This window comes from Oenanthe melanoleuca, chromosome 9 (genome assembly GCF_029582105.1).
Source record: "Oenanthe melanoleuca isolate GR-GAL-2019-014 chromosome 9, OMel1.0, whole genome shotgun sequence".
NCBI classification, from domain to species: domain Eukaryota; kingdom Metazoa; phylum Chordata; class Aves; order Passeriformes; family Muscicapidae; genus Oenanthe; species Oenanthe melanoleuca.
This window is the reverse complement of record NC_079343.1, coordinates 4027395-4052351: the sequence shown is the minus strand read 5'-3', so window position 1 is coordinate 4052351 and position 24957 is coordinate 4027395. Positions and strand designations below refer to the sequence as shown.

Genomic DNA, 24957 nt, shown 5'->3' with positions numbered 1-24957 from the left:
GGACACAGCACACAGATCTGCAAGAGAGAGACATCATCACCATTAGGCTTGTGCCTAACCATAATAATTTGGTCTTTCTACCCTTTTAATTTACTAATTAATCCCTGGAAGGGATACTCAGATAGCCCTGGCAGAGCATTAGCAAAGCCAAGGCAGAGTGGAGGAGTGCAGCATCTCACTGGGCCAGCAGCTTCTCATGACTGAGCTGGCCACTCTGCCTGGAAAAAACATTCATGCCCCACTCCTGTGGGGCCATTCCAAACCTGTGAGAAACCTGGAAAACCTGTGAGAGCTCCTGGCCATTTAGACAGCCCTGGGAGACTGCTGGAAATTATGGCAGGAGGTAATAATGCATCCTGAGTGTGTTGTTCCTGGGAGGGCAGGGATCAGCCCTGAGCTGGGAAAGGTGTCATCTGGTGATGTGAGATTTCTTTTGGGAAAAGGGCTCTCTGTCTACCAGCTGAGCCCTTCCAGGGGGAATTTCACCAGCCCAGAGACCATGTGCCCTGACACCCTGGATGCAGACAGCAGCAGTATCTGGCCAGGAGACTTCTTCATCCTCATCCTCCTCTCACCCATGTGTTTGACAAACTCTTGCCTCCATGCAATAGTTGATGATGATAAAATTAATTTATTATGAATTTCTACCCAGCTTTCCCTTCACTGTGCCTTGAAGCCCCACTTCTCCATCCTCACCCTGATCCCCAACCCAATCCCCATCCCTGGGATGGAGAATTAACCCAGACAGGACAAGGACAGGGCTGGGGCACTCAGGGAAGAGGAGATGTCACCTGCTTTGGCTCAGGGCTGACACAGGTCACAGCTGCTGAGGGAGATGGTTGGCAGGGATGGGAGCAGATCCCTTTTCACTACTCTGGGATGTGAGACTTGTCTGTGCTTCAGCACAGCCCAGCATCAGAGACCAGTCAGTTCTTTGAAGGGATGCTCCTCTTTCCCAGGCACAGACTAAGCAAAAGTTAATGGTTGGACTCAGTCTCAGAGGTCTTTTCCCACCTGAGTGATGCTATGTTTCTGTCTCCCCTAAAACTGGTGTGGCTCTGGAACGACTCCATCATTCTCAGCATCCCAGCCAAGAGCCCCAACCCATCTCTGGGGTCCCAGCCAGAAGAGAGGGAGGGAAAGTGGGGCTGGCACTGGAGAGAGGCCCCATGTAGAGATCAAACATCACCTAGGAGTGGTGTGCCATGTACAGCCATGGCTGTGGAACCTGCTCCCGTTTCTCTCAAGAAAGTTCAGTCCCAGCTGTCACTCCCCTTCTCCTGCTTTTTTTTGAAGTTGGAGAACTACGTGCATGGATCACGTCTCTAATTAATATAAATATAGCGAAACATAAATAATAGACATGCCTGAAATAGTGTCACTCCCAAGCAGGCAGGCAGACGCGTCATGGAAAGAAAATAAAAATGCTTTTTATCTGTTTTGGCATTTTTTTGTTTGTTTGTTTTCAGCGGTTTGTTCTGTTCCTGAGGAAAGAGCAACCTTTGCCATGGGTGAAACTGTTTGGAAGTGAGAGACCGAGGTGTAGGGGGAGGGAAGAGTGAAATGGGGACTGGGATGGGGACAGGGGCAAGGATGGGATGAAGATATGGATGGGGATGGGGATGAGGGTGAAGGAGGGGACGGGGACAAGGATGGGGTTAGGGCTGGGGATGGAGACAGGCAAAGGGACAAGGGAGCATCGGGGCTGCAGGGCAGTGCGGCGGGGGAGCGGGGAAAACCCTGCGGCTGTGGGGAGGTGGGAATTCATCACAAATGAGTTTTGCCGTGGAAACACGTCTCCCGCCGCCCCCGCAGCCGGCTGCTGCTCCGGGCGGGGGCGCGGCCGGGGCCGCCGGGCTCTTCCCCCCAACTCCTCCTCCTCCTCCTCCTCATCCTCCTCCTCCTCCTCCTCCCGGCCCGGCCGCCCGGTGCCGGCGGAGGCGGAGCGGATCGGAGCGGCGGGGCGGGCCGGTTCGCATCCTCCATCCCCGCCCCGCCGGGAGCCGCCGCCGGCTGGGCAGCGCTCCCGGGATCCGTGCAGCTCTCCGGGCATCGCCAGCCCGGGACTGTGCAGCGCTCCCGGGATCCGTGCATCGCTCCCGGGCTCCGTGCAGCGCTCCCGGCACCGCCAGCCCCGCAGCCGCCGGCCGGTCCCGCCGATGGCACCGCGCTGCCGCCGCCAAGTAAGGGGACAGCGCTGGGGGGACGCGGGGCTGGGCGGGGACCCCGGTGGGCTCGTCACCCCCTTTCCGTCGTGGGTAAATCCCCCGATCCACGCGGGATCCCCCCACCCCACGCGGGACGCGCTCGGAGTCCGTGACCCTCTCCCGGCCAGCCCTGACCCCTTCCCGAGCGGTGCAGGGAGCGGTGCCGGCGCTGAGGGAACGGGGCAGCGCTGGGCTTGGGGTACTGGGGCTCCCAGGCGTGGGAAAAGCTTCCCGAAGGGTGGAGAAAGGAGAGGGCAGCACACCCTTGTCCCCGGGGTGAGGAGGATGGCAGCCAGCCCCTGAAGCAGCCCAGGGTGCTACACCACCCTACAGCACCCTACAACACCCTACAGCACCCTACAACACCCTACAGCACCCTGCACCACCCTACAGCACCCTCAGTGCTGTCACAGAGTGTGTTGGTTCTCAGGCTGGCTGTAAAAGCACCCGACCTTTGGCTGGGCAGAAGAACAGCCCAATCCAGCTGTTCCCGTGTGTCGCCAGGCCGGAAAAGCTCGTTAGTGTCTTTTCTTGTTAAGTAAAAATTGCCAGGGCCGTCGGTTTTTTGGAAGGCAGCAGGAGTGAGGTGGTGCTCGTGTGGCTGGCCTGGGGAAGGGGCTGATGTGACTTGTTCTGCAGGTTGTGCTGGGGATGAAAGGGAGGAATGTATTCCAAAGCTATCGGGAAGCAGTGTTATCCCACACAAGGTGTGGTTGTAACCCATGGAACTCATGGCCAAGGATTCCTGCAGGGAGGGAGAGCCAGGGCTTCTGTCTGACAGGTTTGCAGGTGTCCTGAAGTCCCGGGCTTCAAGGTGCAAGGTGATGGAGGTGGGATCCTGGGGAGGATCCCAGTCCTTAGGCTGCAGGGCCAGCATTAGCTTCCCTCTCTGGTGTGGGAAAGGGCTTTTCTGTGGGGCAAGGTCTGGTCTGACTGGGACCTGCAAGAACCTCTTGCTCTGAAGATATCCTAGCTCAGATCCAGCCTGCTCCGAGGTCAGCCAGCAAAACTGTTCTCTAAAAATCCATCAGCAGCAAGTCAGGAAGTTGTTGGTGTCTCTGGGGTGTGAGCTGAGCCGTGGCCCTGGCGGGTGGGCGAGTTCCAGGGGAGGCTCTGCTGGGTCTGCTGAGCTCTCCCAGCACCCAGCTGGGTACAGCCACAGCCCAACCCTGTGTCACTGTTGGGGACACCCCTGCCTGCACCTTTTATCACCCTGGTGCCACAAGGGTGCTCAGCATCCAAAGCAAAGTTGGTGTGAGGTACCTGGACAGCGTGCCTTGCTGTGGGTGGTCAGAAGGTGAGGACAATGTGTGGACAGCAACAGGTTTGGAGAATGGAAAAAGCCGATCCTGAGTGTCCTCTTGGGCTGGCAACACGCAGGAAAGCGCCTTCTCCTGTGGCTGCAGAAAATAGTTTGAGCGTGACTTGGTTGGGGTTTGTTTGCTGCAGTGGGACAGGAGGGATTTATACTCCACCCACCGCCTCAGGGGCCTCTCCCCATCCAACACAAAAATAGGCTGATCTTTCCAAAAGATGGTGGGGGAGGCCTGGAAAATGCCATTCCTGCAGGGACCTGCCACGCTTCTGCCCCAGGAGATGTGGCATGTGACTGTGGCTTCTGCAGGCCCGGGCAGGGATGCAGGGAAGAGCCCAGCATCCTGCTGAGCTGTATCCCTCTGCTGCCAGGGAGCCACAGCTCTGCACGTGTGTGTGCTCAGCAGGAGTGATGCCACCTCCTGCACCTCAAGGAGCTGATGTTTTTCCATCCCAAAGGGCGTCTGAAGCCATCTGTGGGGCGTGTGCTGCAGCCCCATCACACTCCTGTGATGCTGTCTGGGGGCTGGAGGCTCTGCCAGCACCTGGGAGCTGCCAGCCCATCAACCCATTGCCCCAGCATGGGCAGGGTTAGGTGCCCATCAGTAGCTGTGGTCCTGGGGGACCAGCTGGGTGGCAGTGGGAAGAGCCCCCCAATCCCACAGTGACCCCCAGAGCATGTGCTGTGGGATGGAGGAGCTGGCTCCTGGAAAACAGCTCCTCTGCCACCCCATTGCTGCTCCTGGGAGTCCCCCATCCCTGGATACCCCACGAACAGCCCTTTCTCAGGGGTACTGAGGTGTTCCACTGCCTGTGGCTCGGTCCTGCCCCGTGTCCAGCCTCTGCTTACCCCTGGGAGCTGGCCCATGGCTGACTCCTGCCTGGCATTTCCCTTGCTGATGTATTTCAGGCCCTACATGGCTCCCGTGGGGCTGCACCCACCGATGCTGTGACAGCACCTCTTCCATCACTGAGCTGCCAGTACAGTCCCTGCAGCTTCCCAAGAGCTCCAGCACTGCCCTGGGAAGGTTTGGGAGGCTCCAAGGGGTCCCTTCTCTGAGCTGTGTCAGCTCAGGGCTGGCAGAGACAGGGCAAGGAGGGGGACCCAGGGCTGTGTCCCGGTGAGAGCCTCCAGGCAGGGTAATCCGGTGTTATTTGTAACACTAGTAGGGAGCTATTTTTAGCGAGAGGCAAATTTGATTTAATAGAACATAATTTGCCGCTGACAATTCAGAGGGCGGCCCAACGAGGAGCAGCTGGATTCCTGAGGAGGCTTTTTTCCTGCCCTTCCTGAAATCCAAGGCTGACGTGCCAGGAGTGGCATTTGTTATTCCAGCAATTGCTGGGGGAAAGCCCCTTGGGATGGCCCAATTAGCTCTGCTTTGCTTTCCTTCTGGTGCCTTGTGCTGCCCTGCCACCCAGCCCCAGGGATATTTTTGCTGCCCGAGGTTGTGGGAGGGCTCAGTGCCCCCAAACTCCTCCTGGGAGCTGGAGCCAGCCAGGTCCCCCCTTTTTGCCTTTTCTTCTAACTAGTTCTGCACTCTCAGCCTCTCCTTTGGGTAAGTTTAGGATAAAAAAGAGGTTGTGATCAAATCAAACAGGGCTTGTGTGCGTTCCTGGGCATTTCTGACAGACTGAGCTCTTCTGGACCAGCCTCGGGGGTACTTTGGGACAATCCCATCATCCAGGAGAGGAGCAAACACCATGTCCTTGCTTGTGCTTTCATCAGGATGAAGATCCCCACAAAACCAATGCCAGTGTGGGTAGTTCTTCCCCAGCCACACCAGTGTTGCATCCAGCCTGTCCCTGGTTGGTGGCACGGGGACAAAGGGCTGCCAGGACAGTCACAGGCTGCAGGCGAGGTGCCAGGGGGCTGCAGGGCCCCAGTGAGGGTGGGAAGGTGAGATTTTCCCCAGGATTAGGGGAAACACACACTCTGTGTGTGGCTGGTGTGGCATATGGGACCTGACAGCTCCCCAAAATTACTTGTTCATCTTACTCAAAGAGGTTTTCCTGCGAATGGAAAGGTGCAGCCAGCTGGAGGATGTGGGGCTCCCCAGGCATCATCCCAAGCTCATCTTTGCTCTGCTTTCTCCAGTCCAGTCCAGCTCAGGCTGGTGGAAACTGGAAGCCAACATTTAGCAGGGAAACAGCCCTGAAATGGAGATCAAACTCTTTGGAGAACAACCACCTCCTCCAAAATCCCTTGCCTGATGACCAATTTGGTTAAATGAAAAAAAAAAATTAATACATTTTGAAGCCTATAAATGGATGGGCTGGTGAGGGCCCTTTGGTCAGGGATTTTCTGTGGCACAGGCTTTTCACTTGTAGAAAAGAAAAAAACTGTAGATTTTCACTTACAATGATTCTCTGGAAGTAAACACCAGCTTTAAAGGTGCAGGAGTAAGCTGCATACTAATATTCTCTTGTGTTCCCTGCCTCCAGTTTTTGCATCTTCTTTAAATAATCGTGCCCTTCCTTCTCCCCATGCTGGGTTCCCCAGAGGAAGTGCTGGGGGTGACAAGTTCCTTTCCTGCCCAAGGCGTTTTCTTGACCTCTGTCAGCCACACCCAGTGGCCAGTGAGATCTGTGGCTGCTGTGGGTGGGTGGCTCCAGGCTGGTTTCATGGCACAGGAGGACACCTGAGGATGCTCACACAGCCAGGTGCCCTGTGCTCCTCCTTGTGCTCACCCCTGTTTCACTGCATGCTCCAGCTCCCTGGAGTACAGATCCCCCATGCCTGCAGTGGGAAAACACCCCAATTCCAAGCTCACACACCCACAGAGTCACTAGTGAAGGTGACTGTCCCTGGGAACTGTGGCAGCAGAGCCCAGTCTGTGCCTACCACTGACCCCCCCTCTGTTTCTGTCCCCTGCAGGGAGAAAGGTGCTGACTGAAGGTGCCCTGAAGCTCTGGCTTCTCCCAGAACGATGCCAGCACTCCGAGAGCCCCCGTGCCCCTGGCTGTGCCAGCGTGACCTGTGACCTGTGGCCCTGAGGCTGCTGTGTGGCCCTGAGGCTGCTGTGTGGCCCTGAGGCTGCTGTGTGGCACTGAGCCTGGTGGCCCCAGCACGTCCCTGCTGCCCAAAGATGAGTGATGGCACGTGGATCTCGCTCAGCCCCGCTGAGTTCGCCCAGCTGCAGCAGTACACAGACTGTGAGTACCCTGTGCCCTCCTGGGTGAGCAGAGCTGTTCAACAGTCCTGTTGGTCTGTGCTGGGCTGGCCCCAGGTGATTCCTTAGCTTTTGGCTGGAAGAGTCTAAAATAGCCCTGAGTGGGGTCCCTGTGCCTGCCTGCCCAGGAGGATCCGAGCCGAGCTTTGGGGCCGGCACGTGAGCACGGCTCAGTCCGTCTGAAGGCGGCTGCTCCCACGTTCCTCAGCAGATGAAATGCCAACCAGGAGAGCAGGCTGGATTTTCCCAAACACAGGAGCTGCTCCACAGCACGCTTTGGGCTGCCAGCCCTCTGCGGTAATTTTCCTCAGTGCTTTTGCAGAGCTGCTCTGCTGCAGCTCCTGCCGAGGAAAGGAGATTTGCAGCAGCACCAAAAGGGGTCCTGGAGCTGGGAGAGGCTGGAGAGGGAGCCTGGGCAAAGCTCAGAGATCCCAAACCAGGTCCTTGAGGTCCTGCCTGGCAGGGAGCTGGAGCGTGGGCGTGCTTTTCACAGCAGTTGATGGAGAAGTGGTGCAGCCCATGGTGGTGCTGAGAGCAGGGCAGGGTGGGGCAGGAAAGCCACAGGATGGAGGGAGAAGGGGTGTAAAATCACAAGGGTGTTGCTTTGCAGAGCTGGCATGACCCTGGGCTGGGCAGGCTGGATGGGAGATGACTGAGAGGCAAAGGGCACACTGTGAGCTCTCTGGGGCTGTCCCTGGGGACACATCACAAGGGTGAGGCTGGGGACAAGTTCCTCCTGTTCTCCACGCTCCTGCCCACCAGCCAGAGACCTCAGGCAGGGCTGCAGGCAGAGCTGTGTGTGCAGCATCCCCCTCTGCATCTCGTTCTGCCTCTCTGCAGGATGATGGGCTTTGCTTTCCAGACCATAAAGCTCCATCTGCAACGCTGGACTCAGAACACTGATGGCATCTTTGTTTGGTTAATCAAAGTGTGGCCAGCACACTACAGCTGCCTCCTCCCCTGTAGGATGGCTCAGCACTGGGCTGGGGAGCAGGATTTGGGGATCCCCTGAGATGAGCCAGGATCCCTCTCCTCTCCAGACAGTTGTGGTCCTGTGCCAAGTGCTGTCCCAGCAGAGGGCTGGGGAATCAGAGCCAGCACAGCCCCCACATGGATTTCACAGTAATTACCAAGGCTGGTGTGTCTGAGAACCTTTTAAATGCACATGCCCAGAGGTGTGTGTGAAGGTGAGGGCTGAATGGTCACTCACCTTGATCTTTTTTTCTGCTTTTCCCTTTTGGAAGGATGAATGTCCCTCCAGACACTCCAGCCCTAAGGACACTCAGCCAGGAAAAGTCTTTACTACTTTTGTGAAAGGATTAATGCAGTGATAGGACAAGAAGGAATGGCCACAAGATACACTAGGGGAGGTTCAGGTTGGATATTCAGGAAAATTTCTTCCCCAGAAGGGTAGTCAAGATCAGGCTGTCCAGGGCAGTGGTGAAGTCACCATCCCTGGAGGTATTTAAAAGCCATGGAGGTGTGGGACATTTCTATCTTAGTGGTGAGCACAATTGTGCTGGTTAATGGTTGGACTTGATGGTCTTAGAGGGCTTTTCCAACCTAAATGATTCCATGATTCTGTGAATACAGATGTATTTCTCCCTCCTGGCACCACCTGGAGATATCAAGGGGCAGCCCAAGGCAGCTTTTGGGATGACTGGGATGCCAAGGGGTGCCAGCAGCCACCTGCACTGGGGCAGGGATGTGCTTAGCACACCAGAGAAGCTGGGACTGGAGTGTGCTCCACGCCTTCCTGGCTTTGCTCTGGGTCTGGTGTTTATTTTCATACTGCTAGGAGGAAGTTCTCTCTATATGTAAATCTCCCAGGCCAGTTTTCCATTTCTGCCCTGCCCTCCGAAAGTGGAAGGGGAAGCAGAGCATGGGTGGCCTCTTCCAGGCACAGAAGGATCCAGAAATGGTATATCCAGCAGATGAAGCCCTCTGCCCTGGAAAGCAGCCCAGTGGGGCCACGCTCAGCACGGTGCCTTTGTCTCCCCAGACTCCAGCAAGAAGCTGAAGGATGTTCTGGAGGAGTTCCACGGGGACGGTGTCCTCTCGAGGTACAACCCTGAGCAGGTATGGCCCTGTCCCCAGCAGTGTCCCCGTGCTGCTGGCAGCCCCCAGCCCCTGCAGGCTCCCCCAGCCCAGTCCCACAGCAGGAAGCAGTCAGGAGAAGGCAGGGCTGGCTGCCTGGCCCCAATCTTTCCCCATGGCTTTGCTCCCTAGCTGTCCCCAGACCATTCTCACTGATGGCCATCCCACCCCAACCCAATGAGAGCTTTTTGGGGCATTGCCTTGCCAGGCTGAATCCAGGAGGGATTTATTCTCCCCCTAAAAGCAAATGACTTGGCCAGCATGGGGATGGGACAGCTCTGTGCTCTCTCACTCTCCTCCAGAGAAGGCTGGGATTATTTTTTCCAAGCAGTGCTTTCAGAGGGATCTATTAGTGAGCCAGCAGGACAGAGCCTTCCATGGGGGCTGTAATCACTACAATCAAGGCAAAATGAGAAAAATCAGTGGGCTGAACGTGGTGAGGAGGGGCACAAAGGTACCCTGCTATTCCGTGGTACCAGCAGAGCCTCACTCCACAGTGTCTCACGAAATGACTCACAAAAGCCATTGAGAAGACATTCCTCACACAATGGCAGTGCCCAGCAGGGGAGGAGGAGGCACAGAGCCCTCAGGAGGAGGAGCCCCCATGGGCTGGGGCTGGGCTGGAAGGTGCCCCTGCTCTGCCCTTTCCTGCCATTCCCCAGCTCCTGCCTGGCTGCTGCCCCTGCTCCCTGGCCATTTCTGCTGCCTCTGGGTCCCTTCAGGTTACCTGCAGGCAGTTTTGGGGAGGGCTCTGCAGCTGATATGCCCAGGACATGCAGCCCCACCCTCACGGTGACCTGGGGCAGCTCCATCCTCCTCCTCCTCCTCTGTCCACTCCCCAGCCCATCGACTACGAGGGGTTTTGCCTCTTCATGAAGACCTACCTGGAGGCAGATGTGCCCGAGGAGCTTTGCCAGCACCTCTTCACTTCCTTCAAGCGAAAGATCTGCCAGTCCTCCCCTGAGAGCCAGCAGAGCCCTGGTGTGTCTCAGCACAGCAGCCTTGGTGAGCCACTGGGCACCCTGGGCCTGATCCCACCCTGCCCACGGGAATGGGGCTGGGGGTGGCACGTGAAGGGGGTGGCATCACAGCCCCATCAGCTGCACCCAGGGCAGCCTGTGCACCAGGCACCCATTCCTGCCTCCCCCCGCCCTTCCCGGGTGGATTCATAGCTTGTGGAGACATCTGCTGAGAGGACTATAAATTGCAAAGGGAAAGGGAGAACCTCCTCCAGTCTGGCTGGTGATGGAGGAGCTCATCCTCCACTGCTCCCTGTGTGGTCCTGAGCACTGTGCTGTCCATCACTGGGGGATGTGAGCACTGCTGGGAGCTGCTGGGCCAGGCAGGAGGGTGAGGGGCCACCTGGGTGCCCCTCAGAGAGCCCTGGGGCTAGCAGAGAGGCAAACACCCAGAGCCAGGTCCTGGAGGAAGGGCACAGACACCCTGATGTCACCCTGCCCTTGGGCATGTCTGCTTTGCAGGGATCAATGGGAAAACCCTTCGAGGTGCTCTGGGAAGACACACTCCCGAGCCCAAGAGCTGCCAGAGCAGCACAGCTGAGCCACAGCCAGCATCCCTCACGCTGGCATCCATCCCCAGTGCCTCCCCCAGCTGGTCCAGATCGTCCTCCCAGAAATCCACCACTGGCACCACTTCTGCTCTCAACTCCTCAGGCTCTTCCAAGATCTCCTCTGTGTCTGTGCTCAGCCCTCAGTCACCAGGTGAGCTTGGCTGGGGCTCTGCAGGGGGACAAGGGCACTGACAAACCCTCCCCAGTTTCTGGCCAAGTCCCCAGCATGGTGGCAGTGCCCTCCCAAACTCACTGGGTTCTTGGCATCCTGACACCTTTATTTGGCAAACTTAAGCTACCAATCCCATCCCACAGAGTCCCCATCAGTCAATGTCTTAATTGCCTGGCAGCATCTTGTAGGGAGGGGAAATGGGGCCCCATGCCCTGCCAGCCCCCAGGGAAGGGCCCCTCTGCCAGGAGCATCCCTGCTGCTCTTGGCATGGGCTGTCCTGGCACCCTGGCGAGCTGCCCTGCTGCCCACTGAGCTTCTCCCTCCTCCTGTGTGGGTGCTTGTTCCCAGTGGGGCACTTTTCCTGCTCATCCCACCCATAGCTGCAGGGATGGAAGTGTGTGAGTCTGCACCCCAAGGACTGAGAGGCACTGCCCAGCCCTGCACTGCAGTGGCACCCAGCCCCAAGTGCCCTTTGGATGCCCATTCCTGTGTCCCCTCTGTGTCCCAGCCTGTGCTGTCACTCAGTCCCAAGCGGGTCCCTGCCCCAGAGCTGTGACAATTCCTGGTCCCATGTCCCCAGGCACGAGGAGCACGGAGAAGAGGTTGCCCTTCAGCCTGAGGAAAGGCCCCAGCTCCCTGAAAGCCGCCCCCCCTCCTCCTCCCACCCCCGTGGCCCAGGTGGTCCACCTGAAGGACATTGTCTGCTACCTGTCCCTGCTGGAGAGGGGACGAGCAGAGGACAAGCTGGAGTGTAAGTGTGACCCTGGGGTCCTGCTCTGTGGGGGTGTCACCTGCAGGGGTGACCTGAGGACGAGTGCAGGGCTGGATGCTCCCCTTGGGAAATCCACTGAGCATTCCCTTCTGCTCCTCCTGTCTGGCCGAGGGGCCTTGGTACTGCACAGCCCTGGGCTCACAGCTCACCCAGCACTGTGCTGCTCCCACTGTGCAGCTCCAGCAGCCTGGAACAGGGTGCTTGGGGCACCCCAAGGTGCCCCAGTCATCAGCAGCTTCTCTCTTCTCCCCAGTTATGTTTCGCCTGTACGATACCGATGGGAATGGTGTCCTGGACAGCTCGGTGAGCCTTCCCTTGGGACAGAAATCAGGGGCTAATCAGAGGGCTGGAGACATGCAGGACCCTGTTGGGGTGCCCACTGCCCTGGTGAGGTCCTCCAAAAAGGGACAGGGATCCCTTTTTGGAAGGGAATGGGAAGAGGAAAGCAGCAGCTGGGGATCACATGCCAGCTCTGCTGCATCCAGCAGGAGACAGGAAAAATCCACCCACCCAGAATTGTAGCTCTACATCAGGTCATGGTATTTCAGGGAAGCAAGAAATCGTGCACAGCTCCTTCTCCCATGATGTTTTCTCTTTGTTCTTTGGGTATTGCCCTTGAAACCTGCTGCAAATAAAATCTGGTTTATCAGAATATTTTTTCCCAAGGAAAACCCATTACAGATTTTCTTGCAGGTTTTTTCTGAAAAAAAGAAGGAGCACCCATTGAGCACTGTTGAGACTGCTAGGACTGGGGTATCCTTGAGCATTTGGGGGCTTGGGGCAGTGTCTCTGCTCATGCCTGGAGCTGTCCCTAACACTGTCCCTTGTCTGTGTGCTTAGGAGCTGGATCGTATCATCAACCAGATGGTGCACGTGGCTGAGTACCTGGAGTGGGACTCCACGGAGCTGAAGCCTGTGAGTGCTGGGGCTGGAGGCAGAGCCAGAGCCCTGGGTGGCATCCCCAAATCACCACGTTGTGTCCCTCCTCCAGATCTTGAAGGACATGATGGAAGAGATCGATTACAACCACGACGGGACTGTGACGCTGGAGGAGTGGATCCGGGGGGGCATGACCACCATCCCCTTGCTGGTGCTGCTGGGGATGGAGACAGTGAGTGTCCCTGTGGACACCTGGCCCTGCTGACACCCCCACCCTGCCCCCTTCACCCCCAAATCTTTCCAAGCTCATTTTTTGAGCCCGAGCAGGCTGGGCTTGCTCCTTGGATGAACATTTAATCAAAACCTAAGTACCTAAAACAGCACCTCCTCTTGTAGAGTGAGGTTCAAAGAGCAAAGGTGGGGTTGTTGGGATGCCCTTTATTTCTCTGTCTTGTTTTTTTCATCCTTTTGGCCTTCATTTATTTCAAGTGCATCCCTGGCCATCAGGCAATAATTTCCAGGGAAAGATGGTTTTGCTCATGGTGTCCATGATTCCCCTGGAGACGTGGGGTGGGGGACAGGATTTCTGGCAGAAAAAAAACCCAAGAAAGCAGGGAATTTTAACTGGCTCCTGCAAAGCATTCATGCCTGGCCCCAGATGAAGAGGTTTGTGCTTTTGTCACCCCATGGGGTGGTGCAGCTTGGCCCCAAATGTGAAGTCACCTTCCTGTCAGCTGCCAAGATCCTCTGTGTGGCTGGGCTGTGCTGAGGCTCCATGGAGCTGGAGCTTTATGTGTCCAGGGGGATGCAGTGGCAGGGATGCTCTGAGGAACACCAAGAGAGGAGGGGAATAGGGGCAGCCCATGATCCTGCTGGGAGCAAACTCCCAGAACACACATGGGGTTTTTAGGGGATGAAAAGTTGATAAAAATGATGGGCTGAGGGTGCTGGGACTCTTGGCAGCAGGGGAGTGACCCCCTCACCCTCCACTGTCCTGCAGAACGTGAAGGATGATGGGCAGCACGCCTGGAGGCTGAAGCACTTCAAGAAACCTGCCTACTGCAACTTCTGCCGCACCATGCTGCTGGGGGTCCGCAAGCAGGGCCTCTGCTGCTCCTGTGAGTGCTGAGCCTGCTCTGCTCCCCTCTGCCTCCTGCCCACAGTGTGCCTGCCAGGGAGGACTGCTCCCTGCTAGCTGAGCTGCTGCAGGCTGGCTGGGAGGGGGCAGCCCCGTGCTGGGGGGTGATGCTGGCACCTTCCTGGTGGCACTTGGGTTAATGGTGGGGTAACAGCTGGGCTAGAGGGTGTTACAGGGCTTTTCAAACCTCAGTGATTCTGTGGCTCTGTGCCTTTTCTCTCTCCCCAGTCTGCAAGTACACGGTCCACGAGAGGTGTGTGTCCAAAGACATTGCATCCTGCATCAGCACCTATGTTAAATCCAAGAGGAACACAAGCGTGAGTAGGCAGCTGCTGCATTTCTGAATGTTGTGTCCTGGGCCCTTGTTCTCCTGCTCTGCTTCCCCACAGCTTCTTCCCATGGGTTTTGCCCCTCACATCCTGGGCAGCAGCTCATGGGCATTCCCAGCATCCAGAGCCTTGCAGGATGCACCCCATCCCCACTCCCCAGGCACCCACATGACCCCCAGCTCCAAGATTTACCATGGCTCTGCATAGGAGCTGTGCAAGGGGCTGGATTGGATCAGCAGCATCCCTGCAGGACAAGCTTCCAAAATCCTGGTGGACACCCTTAGCAGGAGGGAGATGCCTGTGGGTCAGTGGGTGCTGTGCCACAGTGTCCCTGTGCCTTGCAGGTGATGCAGCACACCTGGATCGAGGGCAACTCACCTGCTAAGTGTGACAGATGTCACAAGAGCATCAAGTGCTACCAGGGCATCACTGGCCTGCACTGTGTCTGGTGCCAAGTCACGGTGAGTGCACAGGGCTGGGGCACACCCACAGTGCCTGCATGGCCAGCTCTGGGCTCAGGAGAGGGGCAGCTGTCCAGTTCCACATCCCTTCCTCCTGCCCCTCCAGCTCCACAACAAGTGTGCCTCCCATGTGAAACCAGAGTGTGACGGGGGCCCTCTAAGGGACCACATCCTGCTCCCATCCTCTATCTGCCCAGTTGTGCTGGTAAGTGTTCCCAATGTCCTGGTAAGTGTCCCCCTTGTCCTGGAAAGTGCCCCCCTTGTCCTGGCAAGTGCCCCCCTTGTCCTGGTCAGTGCCCCCCTTGTCCTGGTAAGTATCCACCTCCTCACTGCCAGTGGTAGGGACCCAGCAGGGCAATGCTGAGGCTGACCTGCCTCCCCTGGGTGCTGGCACTGCCCCTTGGGCAGTGTGGGCATCCATGCCTTGGTTCCCCAAAGGACAGGCAGTCCCACTGCCGGCGCTCAGAGAGTGACTCCCCTGCCAGCACCAGCCCCGAGGACAGCCAGGGCTTCAAGTTCAACTCCACCACAGTGGATGGGCAAGGGCTGCAGGTAGGTTCCTGCAGGTGGGCTCTGCCAGTGAGGCCAGCAGCAGGCAGGAATTCCCAGCTGTGTTTTCTGCCCTGCAGATCAGCCCTCAGCCCGGGACTCACCCACTGCTCGTGTTTGTCAACCCCAAGAGTGGAGGAAGGCAAGGGGAGCGGTAGGTGGGGTCCTGCCTGGGAGCAGCTTCTCCCTGGGGTTGGGAGGCATCACTTCTGGTGTGGGAATCACCTGTGTGACAAAGTGACAGAATTCCTCTTGTCTCTGTGTTCCCAGGGTCCTCAGGAAGTTTCACTACCTGCTGAACCCACGCCAGGTGTACAACCTGGACCGGGGCGGGCCCACGCCAGGGTATGGGGCTGCTGCAGAACCTCTGCCCCCCCCCACCAGGCCCTGCTCTCCCACATCACCCCTTGTCTCTCCTGGCTTTCTCCAGGCTGAACTTCTTTCGGGACACTCCAGATTTCCGCGTGCTGGCCTGCGGAGGGGACGGCACGGTGGGCTGGATCCTGGACTGCATAGGTGAGCAAGGGACAGCTGTGCTCCTGCAGGGCATCATCCACTGCACCCTGCTGATCTGCCACACTGGGGTGGTGGTCCTGCCACCAGCATCGTTCCAAACTTCTCTTCCCCCTTGCTCTGCAGATAAGGCAAACCTGGTGAAGCACCCGCCGGTGGCCGTCCTGCCCCTGGGGACGGGCAATGACCTGGCACGGTGCCTGCGCTGGGGAGGAGGTGAGCACAGGGGCAGCCAGGGGTGGCCAGCCCTTGGGGAGGGAGGACTCCTGGCATCCTGGGAAGCAGTTCAGAGCTGCATCTAAGCCTGGTGCCTCTAACTCCTTCTAAAAAGAGCAGCTGCTGCTTTCTGAACCCTCTGCAGCCGGGTCCTGCCCAAACTTTGCCATTTGGAGAGCCCTGCCTTTAGCCAAAATCTCTGCCACTGCTGCAAGAATGTGCCACAGCAGCAAGCCCCAAGTGTTTGGCACCTGGCTGTGCTCCCCTTCATCCTCCTTCATCCTCTTTCCCTTCCAGGCTATGAAGGAGGCAACCTGATGAAGGTGCTGAAGGACATAGAGCACAGCACGGAGGTGATGCTGGACCGCTGGCACATCGACATCATTCCTACTGACAGGGAGGCCAACGGGGACCCTGTCCCTTCCACCATCATCAACAACTACTTCTCCATTGGGGTGGTGAGTTCCATGGGGCAGGAGTTGGTTTCTCCCTTCCTGTTCCTCCTTGCTTGCACTGCCAACCTCCCTCCATCTCCTGGCCTTCTTTTCTCTGGTGTTACTGTCATTTGTAAAGGCAGCACCAAGATACATAAGCAGACATGGGATCTCTATCTTCCCACCAGGAATGTTGCAAGAGTGAGTGTGAAAGGAGCTTAAATAGGATTCAGGGAAGTTTGGGGTTCCAAACCTGCCAAGACATCAGCAAAGCCCTGCTTTGGTGTTTGGACCCATGTTCCCCCATGTTTTCCTTACCTGGAGAGGTTAGGGAGCTTGTGGGGGATGGCAGTTCCCCCAGTGCTGGGGCTCAGTCCTGAGAGCAGGAGTGTTTTGGGCTGCAAACCCAAAAGAGAGAGAAGAGAGAAGAGAGAAGAGCTCAAGCTCTCTTCCTGGGGGCTTGCAGCATTTTTATTCTGTGTTAGGGGTGCAGGATGCTTCTGGGTTCACATCAGCTCCTGCTAATGCGGGTGACATTTGGTGACAGCTTCTGAGTTGGGCTTAAACACCCCCACTCTGCATAAGGAGAGGTTGTGATGAGTTCCAGGAGAGCCAGGGCAGCTGTCAGGTGCAGGGTCTTGGGGAGCCCCACTGCTCCTTTGGGTGCCTTCCCTCCTCTCTCATCATCCCCTCCATGCACAGCCCCTGTCATGGGGAAGGAGTGCACTAATTATGTCCCACCTAACGAGCTTTGGGAAGAGCCTGGCTGAGGGTCCCCCCATCACCTTGGACCACCAGTGACACTGTGTCATTGTGCCACGGGGACCAGTGGCAAGCATGAGGAGCTGAGCACCCCTGTCCCCTTTCTGTGCTGTCACTGATGTGCCTGTGCTCCCCACAGGATGCCTCCATCGCCCACCGCTTCCACATCATGAGAGAAAAACACCCTGAGAAATTCAACAGCAGGTAAGGGCCCCCTGAGAGCTGGGTGTGGGGGCACTCCTGCCCTGCCATGCACCAGAAAGGATTTTGTGTTTGGCCAGCCTCAGGGGACAGGCAGGGCAGGTACCAGGCGTGGTTTGGGATGCTGCTCCAAGTCCTGTGTCGCGTGGCAGGCTGCTGAAACTTGGCCACACACCCAGTTACGTTCATTCATGCTTTATAATTAGTATGGAATTCCAGGACAGGCAGGAGCAGGCCAGGCAGGGAGGGCAGGGCAGGCAGCAGGTCACAGCTCATTCCTGCTGTGCTCATGGAAATGGAGGATGGCAGGAGGAGCTGTGGCTTGTGACCCCCATCCCTAGGTTTAGAAATACCTGCTAAAAACATCTCTGAGTGGACCAAAGTGTCTGGCTCAAGCTCAGCTTCTCTGGGCTTACAGCCTTTCCCAGCTCCCCCTCAAAGCCTGGCTCAGCAGCTGATGCAGGGAATGAGCCATGGTCAGGGGGTGCTGGGAGGCTGCTGAGGTGAGACATCCCCTCCACAGGGTGCCTGTCTCTTGACAGCACATCCATGCCTAGGGAGCACCCAGCATCCCCACCTGCCCCTCTCCTGGGTGTCAGAGCCCCCCTCTGACAGCCCCCAACCCACCACACAGCTCCCTAGGGCCAGGATGCCCCTGGTCCCTCTCCATGATGTGTCCTCATCCATGGCTCATGTCCCCATCACAGCAGCTCCAGACAGTCTCTGGCAGCCCATCCTGCTGCTGACTGGGGCAGGGCACTGCTTCCAGGTGGGATACTGATGTGTCTCTCTGCCCCAGGATGAAGAACAAGCTGTGGTACTTTGAATTTGGGACATCAGAGACCTTTGCAGCCACCTGCAAGAAGCTCCACGACTATGTGGAGGTCGAGGTGGGTTTCTTGGCATGGTCCCTGGCTCTACCATGGTGTGAAGGCTTTTTGGAGGCATTACCCTTGGATCCCTCAGCTGTTTGGGGAGAGGGTGGCACCATGGCTTTGACCCCTTGCTGTGGCAGAAGGACAGGATGGCAGGCAGGACCCCTTATTCCACCCCACAGCACTCTCTGCAAAGTCAAAAGAATAACCCTGTATTCCCCACTTCCAGCTGTACTCGAGAGCATGCCTGGAACATTCTCCCTGTGAATTCCCAGCCCTCATTGGCTGACATGGAAACAGCCTTTAATTAGAGCTGGGAGGAGGGCCCGTGGTTGCTAAGAGCACTGTCACTTCTCTGCACTGGGGATTTGGGCTGTAAACTTCCTCTCTCCCTATCTCTGGGTAATCCACCCTTTTATAACTTAGGGGAGAAAACAGCACTTGCTGCAAGAGGTGGTGGGAGTCAGAGCAGGTGGTGGGTGCAGGGTGCTGGTGGTGGGGAGAGAACAGAGATGTGTGGCCATGGGCAGAGGGATTTTGATGCCTGTTTCCATAAGGGGAGTTTCTTCCTTTCCCAAAGCCTGGGGTGGGTAGACTTGTGGGAAGGGGCAGGACCAGCATCACAACCATCTCACCCCCTTCCCCATCCGTGCAGCAGTGTCCCAAGGTGGATAAAAGCCTGTGTTTGTGGAGCTGAATGCTGCAGGAGATGGGCAGGAGGTGCCCCCCTTTCCTTCTTGGGGTGCTGCCCTCCAGCTGAGCCCACTGCCAGGAAAGTGTTAATCCCACAGCGTTGGAAGTTGAAAGCAGCCGCCTGTCCTCCCTCCAGCTCCCAGGCAACTGTCAGCCTTGCAGTGAAATAGCAGTTTTGTTTTGGAAATTGGCACTCATTCCCCCTTACAACTCCTGGAAATGGATTTGCTTTTTCCCCCAGCTGCAAATTTCTCCTTGCAGCCTCGCTGTCAGCTGCCCCTGCTCAAAGGGCCCATTGTGCCTGGCTGGCACGAGCTGGGGAGGCTGAGCAGGGAGAATGGCTGCTGGGCAGGCGTGGGCAGGAGCAGCTCCTGCAGCATCCCAGCATCCTGCACTGCTGGCAGCCAGATCTCCATCCCAGGGTTGGCACTCACTGCCTGCCTGGCAGGTGGGAATGGTGCCTGTGCTTGGGGATGATGCTCGAGGTGTGCTGTCCATCCCTCTCTCAGAGCACTGAGGTGTTTTCTCTTCCTACAAATCACAACATCATTAAGATGCATTGAGAATGAAAGGATTAACATCCTTTCCAAGCTTTGGAGAGAGAGCTCTTCCCTCCCAAACCAGAAGATTCCTGCTTTTTTGCTTTCAGTGTGAGGCTAAAAATAAGATCCCGCAGCACCAGGGGAGGCAGAAAGGATCTGCTCACTCGTGTGAGTGCCCAGCTCTGGTGTCCTCAGCACAGGCCACAGGGCTGATAAAAATTAGCTCTGGACCTTTGCTGAAGGAAAACAACCAGAATTGGAGCAGCAGAAGGGGTTTATTAGCCCATTTCATTCCTCTCAGCACAAGAAGTGAGAGCAGAGATGCCTTTGCCCCACCAAAATGCAGGGAAAAAGCTGTGCTGGGATTTGCTGAAGCACAGAGTGGCAGGTAAAGAGCAGATGCCTCAAGGAAAATAGGAATGCTTTATGGGAATTCAAGCTGGATGGAAAAGTGGCTGCTTTCACCAGAGGTGTTTAGGAAGGGGATCCATGTCTGGGTAGCGTGAGAAGATCTGAAGTTAAGAAATGCATTTCCATGGCTGTTGCTTTCAATCCTGTGGGAAAGCTGCAGGCAATGGATATTTTAACTTTTGCAGGGAATTTTCAGCAAAGCCTGGGATGCCAGTTCTGTGTGCTGTGCTCTCCAAAACCTGACATTTTTCCCTCCGACACCTTCCCCTAATTTCCTCCCAGCCTTATTGCTAGTTTCCAAATGGCACTTGAAAACAAACTGGTTTGAGCTACTTTTTGGGCAGCCAAACTTTCCAGTCCTTTGAAGTCAGTTTGGATAAGGAGAGGAGGGGGGAAGCAGGTGCTGGAGCTCCTTGGAAGCTGCTTTAGGGTCAAGGTGGTGTTGTCTCTCGTTTTGGGTCACAGCACCGAGTCTAGCCAAGGTTTTATGTGGCCCCCCAGGAATTTGCTTTTTCAAAGTAAAACTCCTATGGAAATAGAGGGGAGAGCAGCACAAGGAGTGTGAGCACAAGGAGCTGCTAACCACTCGAGGGAGGCAAAGTGGGAGGGTATTTGCACCTGCAGGCACTGTGTGTCACTGTGCTCAGGGACCCTCCCTGCTGTGCTGGGACAGGAGGGGGGCTCCCCCTGACCCCACCCCTGTACCCTGCAGTGTGATGGGACCCTGCTGGACCTGAGCAACACATCCCTGGAGGGCATTGCTGTCCTCAACATCCCCAGCATGTACGGGGGCTCCAACCTGTGGGGTGAGACCAAGAAGCAGCGTGGCTACAACCGGCTGGGCAAGAAGGCACCCGAGAAACTGCCTGGCACCGTGGTCACTGATGCCAAGGAGCTCAAGTTCTGTGTGCAGGGTGAGTGCTGGGCAGCAGGGGAGTGTGGGGTCAGCACAGGGGCATCTCTGGAGCAGCAGCACTGGAGTTGTTACCAGATCTGTGTCTCTTGGGGTGCCAGGGTGACCCCACGGTATGGCAAAGCCAGCTGCAGAGCTGGCACCAAGGGTTTTTGGTAAGCACCTTGCCAGCCTGGATATGGGGTTTGGGAGCAGCAGGACACACACTGAGCCCAGCTGGCACCTCATACCTATGGGCAGGGACAGCCCAAAGTCCCTGCTACAGTGTTCCCCAGTGGGGAGAAAGCAGCCAGCAAAACACACAAGGTGCTTGGGTTTTGCACCCACCAGCTCCTACAGGGCTGGGGCTGGGGTGGGAATCAGCCCCCTGTGATGTGGCTGCCAGAACAGCAGTGTCACATCCCAGACTGTCACTGGCTGTCCCTTGAGCCAGTGGCAGCAGGATAGAGCACAAGCCAGTCCCAAAGGGACTGCAGGGGACAGCAGGTTGGTGCCCTGGGGACATCCCCACTCGTGGGTGGGCAAGAAGGCATGGCAGGCTCAGAGGATTCTTCAGGGGTTGTATGTGAAAGAGGATCCTGAAGCTGTGGCACTGTCAGGTGTCCTTGCTGGTGGCCCAGAAGAGCAGGAGGAGCTGTGTAAAGAGGTGATACCCTGGGATTTGACCAGGTGTTCTGCCATGTGTGCTGGTTTCTGGGCAGCTGCAGCACCCCAGGCAAGGGGTGTCATCATTCCACATACTGCAAACAAATAGCCCAAGGGTTGGTGGGGATCTGGGCTGGCACCATGCAGGCCCAGGTACTGTTTCAGACCAGTACTTTTGCTCCAAAATTTTTGGATAGTGCTGGAAACACCCAGTTTGGTGGTCCTGGGACACAGAGGACATCAGGATAAATCTCCTCAGTGCCAGCAGCAGCCCTGGTGTGGTGGCCCTGGGGGCAGAGGGCAGGGGATACCTGGGGATGGGGACCTGCTCAGATCCCTGTCTCCTGCAGACCTCAGCGACCATCTCCTGGAGGTGGTGGGGCTGGAAGGAGCCATGGAAATGGGGCAGATCTACACGGGGCTGAAGAGTGCAGGCAAGAGACTGGCCCAGTGTTCCTCTGTCATCATCAGGTATTTATTTACCCCCTTCACAGCTGAGTGCCCCACCCACAGGGAAACCTGACACCTGTGTCTCCTCCTTCTCTTTGTGCCTTGCAGGACATCCAAGCTGCTGCCCATGCAGGTGGATGGGGAGCCCTGGATGCAGCCATCCTGCACTGTGAGTGCCCAGGGAGGGGACAGGGGCTGGCAGGAGGTTGGGCTGGGGCAGGAGGGGCTGGCAGCACAGCAGGGTGGGACAGCCTTGGCAAAGCTGCTGCATTTGGAGGGAGGCTGTTGCCCTTGCTGAGGGGTGGCTGCAGAGCCAGAGCAGCTGTGATCCTGTGCCCAGGATGGCCCTGGACTCATGACATGCCCATTCCTCCCTGGGGGAGCTGCAGGAGGCTCCCCTACCATTTCTGCTCTTCCCATCCCAGCACTGCCTGGACATGATTCCAGAGCTCTTCACCCTGGAGCTGAGCTGCTCCCAGTTTCACAGGGTCACTCCTGAGGGTCCTTGGGCTGGAGGACCCTCTTACTGAGCTGAGTTTTTCTCCTTCTTTCTAGGTCAAAATTACACACAAAAGCCAGGTGCCCATGCTGCTGGGGCCCCCCCAGAAGAGCAGCTTCTTCTTCCTGAAGAGGAGAAACCGAACTCGGGATTAAAGCATCATCCAAGGATGCACAGCCTGGAGACACTCAGCATCCCAGGCACCTGCCTGATGCAGGGGTCCCCAAATGCCATCCTGTGGAGGGGACTGAAACTCCCCCTCCAAGCCCAGTGGGGATTATTTATCCTGGGAAGGTCCTGCGGGCTCCTCCCTGACCACCAGAAGCATCCTCGAGCTGGGATGGAAGAAGGGGAAGGCAGGCTGCCATGCAGAGAGCACATTTGCTGGAGCAGCACTAGGACTGGGATTTTTTTTCCCCCCCTTTATTTAAATACCCTCCAGCCAAGCTGCCAGTGAATGTGCTCCTGAGGCAGCACTAAGCTCCACTTATTTATTTATCATCCTCCTGAAGACCACTTGATGTCTCTCTGCACTGGCTTTCTGTCCCCCAGTCCCTGCAATGGGAGGAATTATTTATTTCCTTGGCCTAGAGGAGCCATCTCAGCCACTCACCTCTGTGCTGTGGGGTTTAAGAGAGAAGCAAAGAACCATTGCTGCCAGCCCAGTGAACCATGATACAGGCTGGGGACAGACAGTGCACAGGGCCAAGCATGGGGTGGGTGGGAGGAGACTGTTTTTACAGGGAAATGGCAAAAAAAGGGATTTTGGGGGGAGCAGCCCCAGCTCTGGGCTTTCTGTTCATATTTATGTATTTATTCAGTGAACTTTGGACAAAAAAGGGACTCTGGGGGTCACCTTTTTAGGAGCCCAGATTGGACACAGACACCACCTCCCTTCTCTGCTGGCTGTCCTCCGTGGCACCTCCTTCCACGTGGACTTTCCTCTCTCCTAAAGCCTGGGGGCTGGAAACCCTGGGGACAGACATCCAGAAGCTCTTCTCACTTGGAAGTGTCCCCAGCACCTTTTACACATCTCCCAGCGTGCTCTGCCAGGCTGGTGCTCTCCCTGGTGCTGCCCCTGATGCTCCTGGGCTGCAGGGAGTGGGGCAGAGGGGTTGCACCTTGGTTTCTGTATGGCCAGCTCTCCCCACAAGCCTCTCCAAGCCCCAGAATCCTCACAGATGCTGCTGCCTGCCTGACTGCTGGGAGCCACTGGGATGCACAGGCAGGTTTTGGTGGCACCACCCATGGATGGATGGATCAGGGGATGCAGCTTCTCTCCAAGATGCACAGGGACCAGAAAACGAATGCATGGAGCTGTGGTGGTCTGAATGTACCCCCAGGAGCCAGGAGCTGGCAAGAGTGGCCCATGGGAAAGGTTGCTGGTTGCTTCTGCAGTCGCCCAGTGCCTCCAGCAGTGGGCCTGCATGCAGGGTACAACCACATCCTGAGTGACCCCTGCTCCCAGGCAGCTCCCATTCAATATCATTCCCGTGGCAGAGGGTGCTGCCATCACCATTCCAGAGTGAACAGTGAGCTGGAAGGGAGCTGTTTGTGACCTGTGTGCACAGGCATGCCTCACCCACAGTGCAGAAATCCACCCTCCTGCTCCTGCTCCTCCTCCTCCTCGTCCCCCAAGGCAGCTGTTTATGAGTAGCAGATGGAGGAAGGCCAAACAAACCCCAGGTCCCATGAACCAGCTGCCTCCATTTCCCCAGCCCATTGCCAAGGGTAGCAGTGCCTCACAGCCCCACACTCGTGAAAAAAAAACCGCCTCTGTCATCTCCAGAGCTTTGCCAGCAGGAGGGTGACAGGTTTGTTCTGTGGGATGGCAGCACACAAGGTCAGCAGGTTTGGTTCCATTTCCCTGCCCGCTCAGCCTCAGCCCAGGGTTTTATCCCGGAGCCTGCATGGAGTCAGCAGTGGTTTTCCTGCTCCTTGCCCCCTGTCACAGTTTGCTGGGCTCCAAGAGCAGCACTGTGTCTCTGCTGTGGTTTGCTGCTGGTGGCAGAGCTGGGGAAGCAGGAGGGCATGGTGCCTGTGCCTGCACCCAGTGCCAGGGGTGAGCAGCCAAATTGCAGGGCGAACACTCATTGTCCTGCAGGGCACAGGGAGCCCAGGGCCACCACTGTGGGTGGTGGGATGTGATACACCAGCACCACTCTGCCAGGCTCCAGCCCAGACATCCCTTCTGATGGCCAGGGACGTGATCCCTGCCACCTGCACCAGGGCACCCAGCTCCACTCTGCTCCCACACTGCCAAGGGCAGGCACGGTTCAATGGGCCTGCCAGCTCCTGACCTCCTCAGTCTGATGGTGCAAAGGTCCCGAGCCCAGGAGGGACCCACAGAGCTGGGACTTCAGCCCAGCTGTCCCTGGCCCAGGGAGGAATAAGCCATGCAGCTGTGGGGCACTCAAGGCTCTGATCAGCCCCCGTTCCCCAGCGTCTCCCAGTTCCGCCCAGTTCCCAAGGATGGGATGGAACTGACGCTTTGGGTACCAGTACCAAACCCCCAGACAAGCCCTTGGGCACTTAGTGCTGCACTGGGGGACCCCTGAGAGAGAGCTGGGGTGCCCCACTGCCCCAGCAGCCTCAGCCCCCTCCTCCCTGTGCGTGTGTAGCCGTGGTTGCCTGCATGGAACGGTGTCCGTAGCGTAGCGCGTGTTGCCGTGTACACCCGGACTGCTGTGGGCTTGCCTCCAATAAAGATGGTGATGATCCCCTCCTCAGCTGCTCCTGGGCTGCATGGGGCTCATTCCTGGCCAGCTGTGGCCTCCCCAGCCCTGGGGATGGTGCCCATTCCAGGATGCCGGGGCTGAAGGGGTGCTGGCAGCAGCAGAGTGATGGAGCGGTGCTCAGTGCGAGCTGCATCCGGCTAAATTTGGAGCCTGCAAAAAAATTTTTTTTTTTTTCATCACTGGGGTCTAAATTTAGCAGGCACTGGTCACCTCCCCCCCCCCACCCCCCCCACCTCCTCCAAGCCCTGGTTCTCCAGGGGTTTCAGATCTTCCTGTGACCTCCCACCCGCCTGCCCTGTGGCTGCCCTCGGCCTCAGCACCTCTCCGTGTCCCAGGGGTGCTGAGCACCCCCATAGGGTGCAGATCTGCACTGATCTGGGATGCCCATTGTGCCCCCCAGCTCT

The 24957-nt window shown here is 57.2% G+C and overlaps 1 protein-coding gene across 1 annotated transcript; it reads left to right on the top strand.

Annotated features, from left to right (window-relative positions):
- Nucleotides 1-1923: 1923 nt before the first annotated feature.
- Nucleotides 1924-24549, top strand: LOC130256579 (diacylglycerol kinase gamma-like). Its single transcript, XM_056498318.1, has 25 exons — nucleotides 1924-2183; nucleotides 6400-6677; nucleotides 8697-8773; nucleotides 9634-9796; nucleotides 10273-10512; nucleotides 11114-11284; nucleotides 11559-11608; nucleotides 12146-12220; nucleotides 12297-12416; nucleotides 13185-13302; nucleotides 13551-13639; nucleotides 13996-14112; nucleotides 14219-14317; nucleotides 14551-14664; nucleotides 14742-14815; nucleotides 14932-15006; nucleotides 15092-15177; nucleotides 15301-15390; nucleotides 15688-15848; nucleotides 16726-16790; nucleotides 17587-17677; nucleotides 20021-20222; nucleotides 21217-21337; nucleotides 21425-21485; nucleotides 21872-24549. Exons 2-25 carry the CDS (start codon nucleotides 6611-6613, stop codon nucleotides 21968-21970), a joined length of 2625 nt encoding a protein of 874 aa, XP_056354293.1. The 5' UTR covers nucleotides 1924-2183; nucleotides 6400-6610; the 3' UTR covers nucleotides 21971-24549.
- The last annotated feature ends 408 nt before the right edge of the window (nucleotides 24550-24957 follow it).

What these genes read in the sequence shown, in the direction of transcription:
- LOC130256579 (XM_056498318.1), top strand. Translation starts at nt 6,611, where the DNA reads ATGAGTGATGGCACGTGGATCTCGCTCAGCCCCGCTGAGTTCGCCCAG. An exon ending in AGCAGAGGACAAGCTGGAGT is followed by an intron (nt 11,285 to 11,558) that starts GTAAGTGTGACC and finishes TCTTCTCCCCAG; the next exon opens with TTATGTTTCGCCTGTACGAT. An exon ending in CCTGAGAAATTCAACAGCAG is followed by an intron (nt 16,791 to 17,586) that starts GTAAGGGCCCCC and finishes TCTCTGCCCCAG; the next exon opens with GATGAAGAACAAGCTGTGGT.